At 36.2% G+C, this 17,824-nt stretch overlaps 1 protein-coding gene across 6 annotated transcripts in view; it reads right to left on the reverse strand.

The window, feature by feature from the left end:
• LOC141942737 (uncharacterized) overlaps positions 1-17,824 on the reverse strand; it is a 65,149-nt gene that overhangs the window by 36,820 nt on the left and 10,505 nt on the right. For all 6 annotated transcript variants that reach the window (XR_012628734.1, XR_012628735.1, XM_074866621.1 and 3 more), the window contains exons 9-12: positions 9,201-9,397; positions 6,870-6,934; positions 3,860-3,966; positions 595-706 (exon numbers count right to left, since the gene is read on the reverse strand). Coding sequence is in view for 4 of the 6 variants with exons in the window: in XM_074866621.1 (XP_074722722.1) it covers positions 595-706; positions 3,860-3,966; positions 6,870-6,934; positions 9,201-9,397 (481 nt within the window). In the remaining 2 variants the exon portion in view is untranslated. The remainder of the gene's footprint in view (positions 1-594; positions 707-3,859; positions 3,967-6,869; positions 6,935-9,200; positions 9,398-17,824) is intronic.

Raw genomic sequence — 17,824 nt, forward strand, 5'->3', positions numbered from 1 at the left:
TATTTAAAGTGCATGTAAGTGAGGACAAGATTTACAGTCTTTCCTTTAAAAAGGACTTTCATATTCTAGATTAGGAAAACAGACCATGGGTATCACAGCTGTAGTGGCTATGGCCATCATTCATATTCTTACATGTGAATTTATTAAGTCACAAAGTACAAAGCAGAATTATATAGTTGAAAATTCTTTCACAAACAGCACTCACAGACAGTTTTAAAGTTGCACAGGCAACAATAATTTTGCCATTTCCTGACTCTGCAATCTTTATAATATGGTCTTTTAGAGTTACATCTAATGCAATTTAAGTCTGTGTCACAAGAACATATAAAGAAATATCTTCTTATAAAAGAACAACATTACAACAGACTACATTTTTCTAAGACTTCATATCAGTGCTTCTGGAAGACCCAGTACTGCAGAGACCTTGTCAGTGTTAATTTTGTACACTAAGTAGTGACGCTGAATTCTTTGCAAGATGATAGGGTGAAATTCCCAAGATGATAGTGACTTCCTTTAAAGTTGTGGAAAAGATAACAATATGGAGAGATTACAAGAGGTCAGTAAAAGTTTAAGAACACTCCACTGAATACTTACACCATCTATACTCCTTCTAGCATGAGGTCCATATGTATCTTCAGACCCTAAAACCTGTATGTTAACTGCACTGTAATCTTCATACCCAAGCTGACTGAAAATAAGACGAGTCCTGCAACAAATGATTTTTTTTTTTATTAGTAAACTGCCTCAAAATGATTATCTGAAGTATCCCTGTGTGGTCCACAGGAGTTAGCTCTGTCATGTAAACTGAACTATGAATACTTTACACTAAACAAATATATCTGAATACTACAAATCAAGCGATTACTGACAAGGAAGATATGCCTCTGAATTTATCCCTAAGTTTCAAACTGAGCCTTTTGTTTATTCAAATTATTTGGAAAATGACAGTCAAAGACAAATAAACGGATTTCAGCTCTTACTTTTATCTTTAAAACAAAGACAGCTTGAAATGTATTTACAGTATATGCAATCTTCCTGGTTTTCATACTGGTAATTAAGTTCTTAACTCTGCTTCTGCTGTAAGACATTACATGAAACTACCTCACTACATCACCGGCACCAATGTAGAAAAATCGAACTGAAGAAGGAACTTTTATTCAAACCTTAAAGGTATTTATTTAGGATTAATGAACATACAACTCAAATGCCAAAAAGTTTTTAAAGAGAACGTTTCTTCATTGCTTGTGCCTTTCCAGTCTGGCACTGAAATCCCTCAAACTTCACATTGTGTCAAGAGTGCCAAGTTTGTCACATCACAATTAATAATAGGGATGAACATTACCTTCTTTTTATATACCACAAAAACATACACTGCTTAAAGAGAGCCAGAAATTAATAGTTTTTTCCCAAATATTAAGTTTAGATTAAATAGACTGTTCACAGCAACTCTTCGAATCAAGCACTAAAAATGAAAATTACCACTATAGTTTAAAAAAAAAAAAATCAAGTCCAAAATAAAAAAATAAAAAAACTGCCACACAGTAAAAAAAGTTAGAAAAAAGTTTTAAAAGAATCCAACCATTAGAAATAGTCCAACTTATTAACATGTTGCAGATTGGAAAAATAAGTTAAATTCTGAAGCACTAAACTGGTTTCCCATCTTGCTCTGGCACCCTTCTAGCTGTATAAAAGATTTTATCACTGGAACTATGTTGGGACGAAAAAAATATTTTGCATCAGTGGAACATTTTGAAGACACCGTTAACTTATCGTTGTAAATATTAGCATGTATTAGCATGTACCACAAATGAGGCTATCTTTATTTTGATGACCACAGAATTCTAGACAGATACTTGATTTAAGGTACCTGAATTTGCAAGCCATGTCTATAAGAAGTTATTTTAAGTTATTTATCTACAAACATTACAGTTAGAGATACCAGAGTTCCAAATACATTCTGTGGGTAATTTTTAGCCCTTTCATGTGTCTTGGTAATGCAGCAGAGAACCATCAAAAATAAAAGGACACCAAAGACTCAAAAGAGACTTCTTCACACACATACTGCCAAATCTCTCCTGCTTTCAAAAATGAATAAACAAAGGAAGAAGAAGCATGCAAGGAAAGTGAAAGAAGTCATATTACAAGCTGCCAAAGCTGCTTAATGTCTTAGACTGCCTGACTGGTATAATTGATGCACCTTAAATTTGTGCACCTTATTCTGTACTTGTTGCCATTAGACTACTGGGTAGAATTTAACCTAGAATGGACTGGAATCTGGCTAGCTGGAAGATCATGTCCTTATGACATTCTCTTACAACAAGAACTGGTGCAAAGACTGAAGTCAGAGCTTCCTAAAGAGATGTAGCTACTGGTAAAGTACTCTGACAGTAATCAGAACAGCTTAATTCTTGTTCCATATCTGGGTTGACATAGCAAATCTTTCAAACATGCTGAGTAAGTGATTCCACACGTTAAGCTGTTTAAAGCTGTGTTTGAGATAGACACTGTATTCATGGGCAATACTGTATATTGTGATTTTTTTAATGCAAAGAACAAGCCACAGCTGCTCCAAGCATGCCTCATGGACTAGAGGCCACTTAGACAAAGGCTGGTTAACTTGCTTGATATCTCCCATCAGCCCTCATCTGAGAATTACTCAGCACAGCAGAGTAAGCAGGCTGAATTAATTTTCTATTGGTCATAGAGGCAGCAGCACCACAAGGTGTTTCAATCAGACAAAAGATTCACTTAGTCTGGTCTGAAATAATATCCAAGGGCAAACACAAAAGGGAAAATAGACCATTCTATTTTTTTCTCCAAAATAGTCCCCTAGCTTCCAGAAAGATTGCTTCTCAGAGACTTCTGGGTCCCCAAGTCTTTGTATCTAACAGCTCTTGAAGGGGTTTTTTTTCCTTCACAGATTTTCTCAGTAGCTCTTGGACATGTACACTTTTAGCATTCGCACCACTCTGAAGAAAGGGATTCCACAGCTTAATTACACGTCCCGTATCAGCCTGCTCTCATTTGCTGTGTCTCTTGAGGGAAGTCACACAGCTTTTCCTTCATCACAGTGCTGTACATGGGGACGTGAGCAATAAATCACTCTAAGTCCACAGTGAACCTTGCATTTCTGACAGGTGTCTATGCTAGTGTACTTGCTGCATGTGTCTATAATAGGATTGGGGGCCAGGGGAGGGGGGGAATTATATATAAAACATGGCACAAAGAGATGTATCTCATAACTAGAAAGACTGGGGCTACTGAAGTAAATTCTCTGAGACTTCTGTGAGGATATGGAATTATATTTAAGAGGAATCCCTTCTTGCCCAAATATACTGGCATGACAGTGTGACTGAAGGTTGATCACTCTGTCTTACAAGTTTAAAATCGTTCTAGCAAACAAAATCCTTAGTCACATTTTACAAGGTACTAAGATAATTTTGATTGAAACACAAACTTGGTAAACTGCCTACATTTCATAGCACTAAAAATTTTGTCAAAAAGTTCTGTAAGTCAGGGAGAACTAGTTTCACATGGGTTTCTCTCTGGCACCTAATAAATTTTAGTCTGAATTGCAGATTTTTCCCTCATTAATTTGGGTTTCTCTCCAGTATCCAGCCATCTATTTTCAACAATATTTGAGACCTTTTTCACTCTGTCAAATGTAGCTGTAGTCATATGTTGAAAACAGGTTTCCTAAACAGGATACTTAAGTCTTGAAAATGTCCTCCCAATTGGAAGATTATAATCTTCTAGGGTTCTTACAAGGTTAATATGGTTGCCATCATATGTCACAGTTCTATTTTCACCATCTCTGAAAAGAAAAAGCCAAAACCCCTTACAAGACTCACATACTAACCTTTGCAGTATACTTTCTGCAGTGCGTTTTCCTTTTTGCACTGCCTTTGGACCTCCCACTGGACAGACAGCAGTAGCTCTGAAGCCATCAAGGTAAGTGGCATTTACCTAACGATAAAAGCATTACAAAATTACATGGGATTCAGTAATGATATGCTATAAATGCTCTCTCACAATCATTATCTATATATTAAGCAGAAGCAGAATAGCAAGAAACCATCATGATGACAAAAATTTACTCCATTATTTAAAATTCAAAATTCTATTAGAGGAAGATTCAAATCTGCAGAACTGTGAAACTCTGAATCACTTCCCACTCTCATCCTTAGATTCTCCTGAACTTAACCGTTTTGGTACGTAGGACACATTACGATGTTGAAAAGCTGAATAATCTATCACAGTGAAATAGGTCAGACATAAGTTTCCTAGAAGAATTAAAGTGAATGTTGAAACATATCACATACACACATGCAAAAGAACACGCTATACATTGCAAACTTTTAGCTAATAAGCATTTTACTAGACTTCCAGTGTTATAGCTGTTTAACAAAGCTCTAATACAGTGAAAGTGCATGGCCATAAATGGTAGAAAAGCTTTAATAGATATATCTAAACTAGGCATGATGAGCATTTTCAACATCTGTTACTTAACAGAAAAACAAAACCAAAAATTGAATAACCTAGTAAGACATACAGACAGCATAACTCTCTACAACCAAAAATGTTTTTCCTACAGTAAATTTTCAACCATTTTACCCAGTCTATTTTTAAATGTCTCAAAAAACAATGTTTCAGCTATTTCTTTTGAGAAGCTATTTCACAGGTAATGTATTTCTCAATATTTTCCCTGAAACTTACCTTATATCTCACTTTCTCTTATCATTGTTTTACTAACTACACTTCACCTTTAATGCAGCAATTAAATAATCTTCCTCTACACTTACTGTAAAGTTACTGAAAGATGTAACAGACCCTTGAAATATTTCTAGCTTGTTATAATGCCCATTCAGTCACTTCCTAACCAAGCTGAACATACTAAGTTAATTTCCTAAAAACTACTTCTAAAACAGGTGTGCAAAACCTAAGTCAATTTGTCACTGACAGCCATTTCAAAAACTACTTCACAGGAAGTCTAACTTACATATTTTAGAGTATCACTACACTGCTTAATATACAAAAGATATATTAAAAGATATTCCTAAACATTTCAAATGCTACTTAAGACATAATGATTAAGAAATAAATTATAACTTTTTTTTTATTTTACTGCTACATAAAAAACAAACTGTCATTCAGTTTTGTTAATTCCATTTCATGGTTCATGAACTGAAAAACTCAAATCTCAGTAACTGCCTTTAGATATACTATGAAAATGTAAAGTCAAGAACAAAAACTGCAGGAAGACAAGGCTGCTGAACAGAACAGTTGTTAAAAGTTGCTGAGAAGCAGCAAAACATACACTGCTTAAAACCGCACAGTTGGATCAAGGAAGAAAAAGTGCTTCCTGCTTTGTACGTTCTGTGCCCTCTGCATTTGCCCATATCAAATCCCACTATTTACTACAGGAATAGTAAGAACATTAGCATAGCTATCGTGATTGATGGATTTTGATGTTTTGTACAAAAGTATACTCTTCATTCTGTCCTTTTTAGGAATTACTTCTAAATTGACTTCTCTGTCAGTTACACAATGACACTGTAAGCCTGATTTTTGAAACATTTTAGAAATGTGCTTATAATTTATGTTTTAAGACTTTTTTGTTGTTGTTTCAAACACAACAAAAACCTATTTTCAGATTAAAAAGACACAGTTATTCCCAGATGCAGATAACGCAGACACAGATCACTCAGAGAAAGGAAATTTGTTGTTCCAGCATTACATAACTAGAACTCTTGAACTAATAATTACTGACAAGACAATAGTGTACTGAAATTGTAGGCTATCAAAAAAATTCAAAATAAGCAATGATTCATTATATTAGGTGAAAGTTTAGAGAAATTCGTGTTCACATTACACTGACAGATACGAAAAACTAACTAAAGGCATGGGAAGAGTGACCTGTGATACACTACTGGATTCTAAAAATGCTTTGTCGGTATGCTTCAGTTATGAAGCCTTTAGAGAGCTCTTCTATTCTCACTTTACAAGTCACCAAAACCAAACCCGCTTTGGTGATATTATTATTTATCTTTGAAATACTGTATCTTTTAAAAACTGAAACTTTATCTTATATAAAACTGGTTTTAGAAAGTGTCAGAAATATTTTAAAAATGCAGTAAAAAGTTTCAAAGAAAAATTATGCTCAGACATACATTATATTATTTAAACAGAAATATTAGCACAATTCTCTGCTTAGGTTAACTCAATGGGTGTGCTAAGCAGTTAATTTCTGATCTCAATCTTGATTCTGTAAAAGTCAGTTTTGGCACCAGTTTAAACAAGAAAAGGATCCAGCCCTACTGATACTTCACCGGAACTGTATTACCTTAGCATTCATTCAGGGAATGGAGACCACTAGAAGACCACAGTAACAAACATAAAACTTCACAGAATGTGCAGGTACCTCTCAACAGAGTATTTCAGGAGACTTAGTCTCATTCTTAGTGGCTCTCTTGACAGATGTAGTTACTCATTACTTACCTTTTGAGAACCACTTGGCAAATAGATTTAATGAGGAAATAGAACAAAATTAACATGCCAGTATAAAAATCAACAAGTATAAAGGTGTTAGTGAGCTAAGATGTTTTAAAAATTATTATTACTATAAAAGAGCCATCCCAGCCTTCTCTGAAGGCTTGTGGATAAGCCTGTTAAACAAATTAACATGTTTTTATGTATCAAATAAGGTTTGCCTTTTTTTCTTTTTCCCCCTCTTCCTTTTACTCTTGGAGCTGGGAAGATGAGGATTAGAAAGCAGTAACAGTTTTTGGCAGAAAATATTTAGTGTTTTCTCCAAAATATAAAATTTTGTAAATAAAAAATACCTTACACTCCACAGAAAGAGATAATACCTTATAAAACGTTGAAGGAGGCGATCCTTTTGCTCCATGAACTTTCACTGCCCCACCATCAAAACCTACAGTGGTTAAGAATCAGTATTTAAGCTTCTTCAATATAACTTCAAAGACATTCTTTTGTGATACATATTAATCAAATGCACTTAATTAAAAGGCAAATCATTGATAGCTATACTGCCGCAGAAGAGAGAACCTTTCACAAAACAGTCCTCCCTGCTTTAGAAACACAAATAGCAAACTAGTGACTAAATTTATGACTTCGGTGAGCCTTTTAACAGAATGTTTTAGATGTTTATTCCTGTACTTAAAAAATACTTAACACAGAAGGCAGCCTTAGGACTTCAGACTGAACAGTTACTTTCCACTTAACAGCCAGTTGCTGCACACACACACAGAGCATACAATTTACTGTATTTGGCTGGGGTGGACTGCAGTTCTTCACTTAGTAAAGAAACAAAACAAGATGAGAAACCAGTGAGAACTCATTTGCTGATACCTTAGTAAGTGAAGGGATAACTTAACTTAGCCTTCTTATCAAAACAGAAACAGAACAGTCTGAATGTATGTTCCTGGGCAACTACCATGATCACAGATTAGGAATATTAATGCCACAAAAAACCTAGAAAAAATTGTCATGGCATCAGGTTCAGCCTTGAACTGGAGAAAAATCAGTAGGTGCAACCCCTTGAAAATTAGCAGTGCAGGATCAGCACCTCACGTCAGACACAATTATGCTGTAGTTCACCCATACCTGACCTGTGCTTGCCAATATTTAGGAAGCGGTTCAAAGCTTTACACAAATACTCTGAAGAGATCAAATCAGAACATATCTGAAAAAGTGAACGTGACTAGCAGAAATTTTACACGTCACTCAAATATCATCACCCTCTCTGCCAGATTGACATAAGGTTAATTTAACTCTCTCAATACAGAATGATATCCCTATAGTCAGGGCGAAGATCTGAAAGTTTCATGTTCCAGGTGAAGAAGTAATACAAAGAAAAAACCCCACAAAACAAAATGCATAGCATCCATTGACAAAAAGAAAACAGAAGCACCTCTCAGTTCAAACACTGCAAGTAATCCAGCAGGACAATAAAATTGGCAATGTAAGCAGCAAAAATAGATAGCTTGCCTGTTTTTACTGGTGTACGTGTCAAAGCACTTCAAACTAAAAATATTTAAGAAATCTGCCCGTTTTCCATCTGTTATATTTCTAAGAGGGCTAACTGAAAGTTCATGTGAAAGTTCATTTTAAGTTCAAACATGTCATATCGGGTCATTTGCAAGCTAAAAGTTCATAGGAAGGTTAGGGGGTTTTTTTTAAAAAAAAAAAAAAAGACTCGTGGCTAAGAGCAGCAAGCTGGCCCTATCAGACCGCTATTTGGTTATGTTGCATGAGCACAAGGTTCACTGTACAATTTTATGGTATTTTTATTATTGAAGCAAAATATTATTGACACTACAGTGTTCTGAGTTTTATCACAGTCAATTTTTTCATGAGATTTTGATTGTTCTAAGTTTTATAAAGATATTCAGCATACTGTCACAGATAAGTTCCATCAGAATGAAAAATTATACATAATACAGATGCAGTAAAAACCAAACTTCAAATGACTGTAGCTGAACATTTTTTTGAAGCTGTCTTATCCAACCTACGTATCTTCAAATCTGTTAAGCCTGGGTTTTTTTTGTTTTGCTTTTACAGCTAAACCCAGAACACACGTTATATCCACCTCTAGTCTACTGGCTATTGAGAGTTTTGAGGTCAGCAAGTGGACTTTTTTTGAACAGAAATTCTCTGGTGGAAATCCTGTACCTAAGCACACTTCTACCACTTACGATGATCCACCTAAATGTCTAAGAACAACACCATTACCAAGTAGTGCCTTGAAAGACACAGCTTTCCATTGTTACTAACGTTTCAAATGCCATATGAGAAAACATGTACAAAACATACATGTTTTTGAGCAAAGAAACTGAGATGCAGTTTAGAAAAAAAACCTGAAATCATAGTGGAGCTATGTTGCTCACACAGAATACATAGTTTAAGGACTTGGTAGATGTAAGGCACGCATTTAAAAAAAAAAAAGGCAAAAGGAGTAGTGATCAAAGATTTACATTAGTCAGCCAGCAAGATAAATAAGAACATGGTTAAAATTTCTAAAGGAATTTCTAGCAGAAGTTCTTGAAAAAAATCAGTTTAATACAATATCACACTATGGAACACGAAATATGCAGAGAAAACATGGAAATTAAAGTAACTGCTTTGGTTTGGTAACTCAGATCACTGACACAGATCTCGTAACATGTAAGAGGACTAACCTGGAATTTCAGTGATGGAAACTTTGGAAAAGTCACATGTGACATCTGGTAAAAGATAGTGCTGAGGATTGCCCAATTCATACACCAGCTGTTCAGCTACAGTGCCAAAAGAGATTAGTCCCCCTGTGTCTGGTGGTTTGGAAAGAATAAAGTCTCCTTCAGAGGAACATTCTACAATGGGAAAGCCTATGTTGTGCCTAGAATATGAAAAACATTGAAAAAACCCTATAAATACAAAGGGAAAGTGAAAAGAAAAATGAGTAACAACATACTAGAATTTTATGGTAATGACTAATTAAATAAAACTGATCAAGAATTATAATATATCTAGTTGTTTCTGCAGAAACGTATACAAGAAAAAGCACTGAACAAACTGCTCAACCAAAATATTAAGAAGATGCATTTTATTGCCTGGCAAAGGAGTGCAGATAAAGCAAGAGATACCAACAGTAAACAGATAGAAGTGGAAAAAGGAATGGAGAAAGACACTAACAGAAACAGTTAAGGTGAGAAGAAGCCAAAAAGAATTAGAGGACTATGATTAAAGAGGTAAATTCAGGAGAAAAACCATGATTGCTAATTCTAGCCTCGTTTGGCTACAGCAGCACACACAGCATGAAGGTGAAGACATATAAATACATCCTGCACTCTGGATTTGTAAAAAGGCAAAGCAGGAAGACCTGACTGTGCTGGAAGCCTCAGAGATGAAGGGAAGTAGGAAACAGGAATAAACACACCCATTAAGGACGATATCACATGTTAATAATAAATTATACACGAAAAGTTATAATCAGAAAACAGAAAAATGTATGAAAGTTAAGATTTTCATCCCAGAACAATAATAGAAGACAGAATGAACAGAAAACTATGAGGCATAGCAAAAAGAAAAGCAGTAAAACAGAACATTATAGACATATTAGTAAATGAAAATATTCCTCCTCTTCACATTCTCACAAGAGTAATATACAGAAAGTGATCAAATAATTCATAGTAACAGGCACATGCCAGCCATTACAGTAGCAGGGCAGAATTTTCAGGGTTATGTAGACGAGATCTAGATATCGGCTTTCCTGGCTAAAAGGTTTTTATTTTATTTACAGAGAATTTGAGAAAAAGTAAGGACTTAAAAATATTTTTTAAAAAAAAAAGTACCTGAAAATTAAAATAGAGCCTTAATATTCTTCTAAAAAGGCTACCTGGCTCACTCTCCTCTCAGAGGAAGTTGCAAATCTGGGCAAGTAAAGTGTCCCAGAGACACAAAAAGAACACAAAAAGGAGTTAAGGAGATACAGCCCCTTGCAAAAACAGAACTGTTCTAAAAAGGTCGCAATAATGAAAGGTGGTGAACATCACCATTTTCATTAAAGTCAATGACCTTCAGGTCCTTCATACATACTTAAAATCAGTCCATCTCTGAAATTATTTTTGGTGCTAGTGGTAACAATGTGTTGAACATACAACCAAATTGGTTATCAGCAAAGGTTGGATGAACATAGTTTTGTGTAACAAATCCACAAAGTTTTGAAGGAAGTAAGCAAAGAAACCAGTGAACTCTTAAGTGACATTTGTAAAAGTTCATGGGAGTTGAAGAGATTCCTTAATTGAGAAGCTTCACACATAAACGCATTATTTAAAAAAAGGATTAAGAGACGAGCTGTGTTACCAGAGATCAGCAACTTTAATACTAATAGTGTGCAAAACTTAGAAAGTATGGTAGCTGGAGGACACCTAGAAAAGCCCACATTGAATCAGTAAAGACTGGACTTCATTAAAACACTAAAGAGATAAAGGAAACAAATAAACCCCGCCCTGGCGAATACAAAGAATTGCATGGAATCAACATTTTTTTATACAAATTATTCTAGGGGTTTGGTTTTTTTGAGGGCAAGAGGCAGGAGAAAAGATGGTGACATAGAAAAAAAACCCAACACCCAAAAAACCTCTCAATTCTTGGTCTTGAATATTAATGTAGGTAAAAGACTGACATATGTATCCCAGTTTTACAGGTAAGGAGACACATACAGGAAGCATCATGATTTGCACAGTGTTACACAGCAGGATCCATGACTGAATAAGACTAGAACTAAAGAGCTTTTACCCTCTTGGTGCCATGCTTGTGTGCTTTGGCCCTACCATCTATCTGTCTTGTCTTAAGGCAATGCACCACGTGCCTTGCTAGCAGACTCAACGCAGCTTGTTCAAGTCACCTACCCAAAAGTGAAATCACTTTCATCAAGACAGATTACCCTGTGCAGTCTATCCCACTGCAGTGGCAACTGGTGTCCTTGCTGCAGCCCACTTGCAACTCTTGCAACACATGCCTGCACCTACTCCCCAGTGATCTCTGTTCTGAAGGAAGAAAAGGTAAACTGTAGACACTCAACTTTCTACTCTGAACCAATGAGTCTACTAGCATCAATTAAACTGCAGTTTGTCCAAGATCCACTCTCAAAAGATTCTAACCTTTAAAAAACAAAAATAAACAACAATATAGTGAGGCAAAAAGAGAAATTTCACCCCCTAAAATGGTTAAAATCTGGCAAACACTTCAGTCATTAAAAGCAGACCAATCATGGAAGACAGCAGATAAACAGTATCAGTATAAAAAACTATTATTCGGGTCCCTTAGTATGCAAGAGGAAGGACAGACTCTGATTTTCCCATTATCTTCAGGCCACCAAAGTCAGAGGATCTTTATGGTGGAATTTTTTATGCTGCCAGAGTAGCGGAAGGAGACCGTACAGGTATCAGTGTACTTTCTGGAACAACTTCTAAATAGCCTCAAAGGTTGAGACATATTTGCTATACAAAAAGGACACTCAGCTCTCACCACTTGCAGCAAAGTATTGACCCAAAGCTTGTAAGAAAATTGTCCAAAAGAGAGAAGACATTCTAACACCAAGAAAAAAAAAATCCCAAACAAAAACAAACACCATACCCACCCCTCCCCCTCAAAAAAACAAACAAAGGGGAAAACCAAAAGTCTTCCTAGGAAAGGCATACTGACACAGGACACTAGCATGTCCCAGCATGATAAGAATTTTTAGCTATATTTAAACCATTCTGAAATCCAAGACTCTGAAGGTCAATTAAAAGAACGTTACAATCAGTGACTTACTCTTTGGTCATCTCTTTGTTACTGTTTCAACAGTTCGTGAAGGTATCAAGACTTTCTGCCTTCATCTGAGATAAGCGTGAGAGATCTCTCCTCCTCAAGGTATAACACCACGCAATAAACTTTCCTGAATGCTCAGTTAGTTGCAGATGTGTGTTCTCCCAGGTCACGTCAGCTCTGAAAGCTTCCCTCACTTTTTAACAATTCAAAACAGAGACGCAATGAATTGAGCAAGAAGCCCCTGAATTCCATCTGTATTGTAACTGGATGACTGCGAAAATACATATATCCTATACTACCTCATAACAGATGCCAATAATAACCTATATTAACGTATGCATGCTTAAGAGAAAAATGTATTTTGTATATTGCTAAAAGACATTACTTAAAATTAGTTTTCAGCTTGGAAACAAACTGGGCTAAGTCACTCCTATGGCATGACTCACTCAAGTGACAGCTACTTCAACCTGGCATTAGAGCTCCCTCTAACAGCACAATAAGCAGAGCGGACCCTAACGGAGGCACTTCGTCGTCTAAGAATCCCCTTATCTAACATCCAGTTACATACCAAAAATAAAGTAAAAAAAAAATTGTAAGGAGGTTAGACACAGCTACCAGGATGGGTTATTCTAGCACATATCACAGGTACCATGATCACACCACCACTGTGATCAGCACTTCCACTTCAAGAAGCAACTCTTTGCCCGATTCGCTAGTAGGTTTTGCTGAATGACTACACACCATATGACATTCGCTCTGTAACATGCCAACTTTATGCTGGCCGTAACCCACAGCCAAGCTGTAGTTCTGTACAGTGTAGCAGAAGAGTTAAACCACGGAACTATGAAGTTGAACTTCAGCAGCAACTGCAGTCATGGCATCCAAAGTAGCACAGTGGCCAAGTGGCACCCTTCAATAATGAAGAACTGCATTAGTTTAGTGAGAAAATCCCCTAGTAGCACGGGGCAATATCAAACAATGCAAACAATTCTGAAAGGAAACTACTAAAATGAATTCTTATTAAATTACATGATCATGTAATTAATAAAATACAATACTAGAGGAAAAAATCTGAAAGCACTTTTAAAACATTTTGAGCTGTTCTTTTAACACAGAGTTAAAATACAAAAGTAATATACATCAGCTTGTGAAAGGAGATGATAACTACCATTTTTTTTTATTTGAAATGCCTGGTTTGGGTTGCATATTTGGTATTTACAATTAAATAAATTATATGCATTAGTAAACCAGAGCACTGAATAAATCCAAGCTAACATTAAACCTCAGCAACCCCCTCCAAGTTAGGGCTAGGCGAGGAGTTAACAGTTACTGCAGGTCCTCACTGACTACCACACAGGGGTAATGAAGTTCCAAAACTGTTTTTGCTGCTGAAGGCACCTTTTCAACCACCTATAGCTGCTGTCCTACTCTTAATCAGGGCTCTGAAATTGAGTCTCCTGTCAGTTCTCTGCCTGTCAACAACTTTATTTTAAATTTTTCCATGTAAAATGCTGGTTTTTTCTTCAGTTTTAGCTCTTAGAATTGTTACAGTTTATGGGCATGTCACAGGTCAAAACTAGAACTGTCTAAGCAGAGATTTTTCTGTCTACTCTGGGACAGTGCACTACTCAACCTCTATACTATGAAGCTATGAAGATAGCTTTCCTTCTTGTTTTGCCATATATCTTACACCATTTGCATTACAAAAAAAGTAAAGTCCATGATTAGTACTGGGTCCTGTTTAACACTGCCTAAGATAAAAACGGGTATTTCTTCCCTCATAAAGTGCCAACCCCTCAAGTATCTCATTCTGGCCACTACTGGTAGACTGAGGAGATTACTGGCAATAAAACATGGGACACTTAGTGTAGTACGTTTACTTGCAGGGGACGATGTTGCAAGAAAGAAAACAAAAAGAAAAAAAAAAAGCCACAGCAATTCAGGTGACATGGAAGTGAACCAGGGCTCAAGTAGGCTGTGGTATGAATTTTTAGCTTTACAGCTAATGCGGTTTCCTGGGATGTGACTCAATGAATGTCACACTGAGGAGAGTGCTCAGCCAGGCTTCACAACTCCCTAGGCATGTATTTTAACCGCAACACTATTAGGCAAAAAGTAGAAACTGCTAGCACTTCTAGCAGTGGTTTTAAAACCAATTCAAAACTGCTAATGTGTGTCAGGCAAGATCAGCACAAACTTATGGGTAAGGTATATGCATCTCTTTACATGTAGGTACCAACACGTTCTCTAACTTCTGCTGCAATTCCCATTTAGGCAGAATTTATTGATTGTATCATTTATCTCCTCTGACTAGGGCATTTCAGAGTATGTCTCATATGCAAACTCTTAATGCCTAGACAATTTCAGGCCAATCAGACAGGCTGCCTGATGTTTTCAGCTGCCTGGAATAGATGGTGCTACAGAGAAAAAGGCATTCCACATTGCTGATTGGGACTTGCATGCTGGATTCTGTTCAAGTCCCAATTTAAGCAATCTGGATCCAGCCCTTAAGAGACTACAACTATTGACTTACCCTTTTGGTCATCCCAGGCCAGAGGATTATGCGGTCTCAACCATTGTACACTCTTGGCTTAGGGCAAAATGTCAGTGTTTATCATCTCCTCAAAATGATTACTCTACTGATCAGCATTAGTTTATTCTCTCCTGCATTTCAAAACAAAACAAAACAATGTACTAATCACCCACTGGCACTAAATAATAGTAAGAGACAGCAGTGTCTGGGGTTAAATGAAAATTAAATACAGAGCTGTGCATTATCCATATAGTTTTGTCATCACGGTTCATTCTGACACACTGCATGAATTCCCTATTGAGTGTTGTGCACTAGATATTAAATAGGGAGCAGTGATGTATTACCACTTCTTCTGACCGTCTGCTGACATGTATTACTACAGAAATAACAGAAAAGGAGTAAATGCCTTTTCTGATAACATTTACTTAAAATCAGTCACTTAAGAATACTCATTAGTCTTCTATAAACTGTGAACTAATGGTTCCTTGCATTTTCTCTGCTAAACATCAGAGAATCCACACAAGGGCTGAATCAAGAAGCCTTCCTCTCACTGGAAAAGGAAATAACGTCTATCCCCTCTACCTGTCTGCCTGTTTTCATGAAAATTGGACAAAACTTTACAGCTTCAGGATTCCTACATTTAAATCAAATACATTATGGAGATACACCCAGCACAATTAAAGAAATCCCAGTGACTCAGAAGCTAGACTTAGCTGATATCTGTCTGTCGATCTATCAACTGAAGTAATTAGAGAGTCACAAGTTGGAACATGCACTTTACTTGTTTTACATTAAAAACTTACTTTACCAAGACATCAAAGAAAATGAAAGAATAGCCCAGGTTTTCATAGCTAACCATTCAATTGCAACAATATACCCACACGAACATTCCTGAGACTTAAAGCACCCTTTTGCAATGGAATTGAGTTCCCAGGAGTGGTCTACATCAAAAATTTCAAGAAGATTAAAAAAAACAAAACCACAACACTAAAAAACTATGTTGGATGAATGAAGTGTGTCCAAACCAGTGCCTCAATAATCATAGAGGCATGATAACATATGCAAGGAATGTAAGCTCTGACTTGCCTGGCTTTACTTAGTTTAATTTAAGGTGCTCTTGTTTATATAGTTCATTATTTTTGCTTATGCAGAAACTATAGACAGATAAGGTTTATAAGCCTAAAATTTTATAAATTCCTCCTTTCTGTATTTACAAGTTAGAAAAACTCATACCCACCAGTCTTTCTTAGCAGTACACTTACAGCTTTTTCAGCAGCCAAAGATAGAAGAGCGGCATGGGACTACTGGTCTCGTGGAGAAAATAAAACCTAAAGATAGCCAAAAAATGATGTCTCATCATAACCAAACCTACCCTCTGCAATAAGATGCGAGGAAAAGAGAGAGATTGCCCTCTAGTGTTTAGCCACCAGAGAACAGCATAAACGCTGTGAAAGGTTTTTAAGCTCTAGCGCGTAAAGGTCCAGTAACATTTGCAGATCTGAATGGTAAGTGGTCTTGGCTGCATGAACACACTCATGGTAGTGAGAAATTCGTATGTGCAAGGCACTTTAACGACAAACACAGAGATTTGACTTGGCTTCTTCCCAGCAGATTTACTGACTTTGTTGGACTGGTTTGGATTTAACATCATGTATCACAGACACTATGATTTACTGAGATCTAAATTACACATGCTTACTTTCAGGAGACTTCTAAAAACCTAGCTTTTCCTAAATGAGGGAGAAATCATTAATAGACTACAGTCAAGTAACTTCTGCAAACTCTGTCAGAGCTCTGTTGAGCTACTGGCAATGTAACTAAAGCTGGTGGCAGCAGGTATTGCATGTTTTGGTCATTATTGAGACTATGAATTATCATATTATTGTTGTGTGTTATTATGCATTATCTGCAGGCATTGAAAATAGATCCAGAACGTCTAAATGACAAAAACCCTACGCCATCAAGTTTCTTTAACTTAGAGTTAACAGGTTAGTACTAAGCTATCAAATGGAAAATGTATTTTTCTGCAGCCCAAAAGCTTTCATAGTTATCTCCCCTTCATGCATTTGCACCTGAATAGAGTAAACAACTATTTGAGGCAGGGGGGAATCAGCAAAGCTCTCTAACAAATCTCCTCCCCTCTGTACTTTCCCCCATATCCTAAACAGATGTGCTGGACGACAAGTCCACAAGTCTTCTACTCTGCCTCTCCAAATACAAAATTAAAGCTCACATGTTAATTTGGTTTTGACTAGTTTTAGGAGTTTATCATACAGGCTGACATACATGCTTTTATTTCAAGAATTTAATTGACAAAATGCCTAAGACTTTTTGAATTTGCTAATCAGAACACTAGTTCTAAGGCACCACAATTAATTCTTTAGTAGACTTAACCTGAAGGTAAATAAATTACTGTTATATTAGCACAGATACAATCAGGCATGGTTCAGAAGTATGCATGCGGATCAATGGGGATAAGGTAACAGAGCAGTACTGGGTGCTAACCTTCTGTATTCTTTAGCAGCGATTCAAGTCAGCACCAGTCAGCTTTAAGACACAAAATACTATGATTTTAGGTAGTTACATGATTTTTATATATACGCACACAAGTATGAGCTATGCATGTATAACGTATATACTTGTCTGTAAAATTAGCTATTACCACTCCAGTAGCTCATAGCTTAATACACTCAAACTTTTTTTTTTAACCAGACTGCCATTTCTCACAGAAAAATCATTAAAAATAAAGAATTACCATTTTAATACGAAAACTCACATTCTGTTTTTTTATTTCATTCTTTTATAAAGCGAGGTCTTTTGGAGTCACAGTTACAGGACATTCTAAGAAGTTTCATGACACAGCACAATAAAATTACCAGGAGATACATTAGAATAGGAATAAGATTAGCAGTTATAAATTTCCAAACTGAACAAAGTGTCTCATTACTATAAACCCTTTCATTTGATTTCCCATTG

This window comes from Strix uralensis, chromosome 4 (assembly GCF_047716275.1).
Source record: "Strix uralensis isolate ZFMK-TIS-50842 chromosome 4, bStrUra1, whole genome shotgun sequence".
Taxonomy (NCBI): domain Eukaryota; kingdom Metazoa; phylum Chordata; class Aves; order Strigiformes; family Strigidae; genus Strix; species Strix uralensis.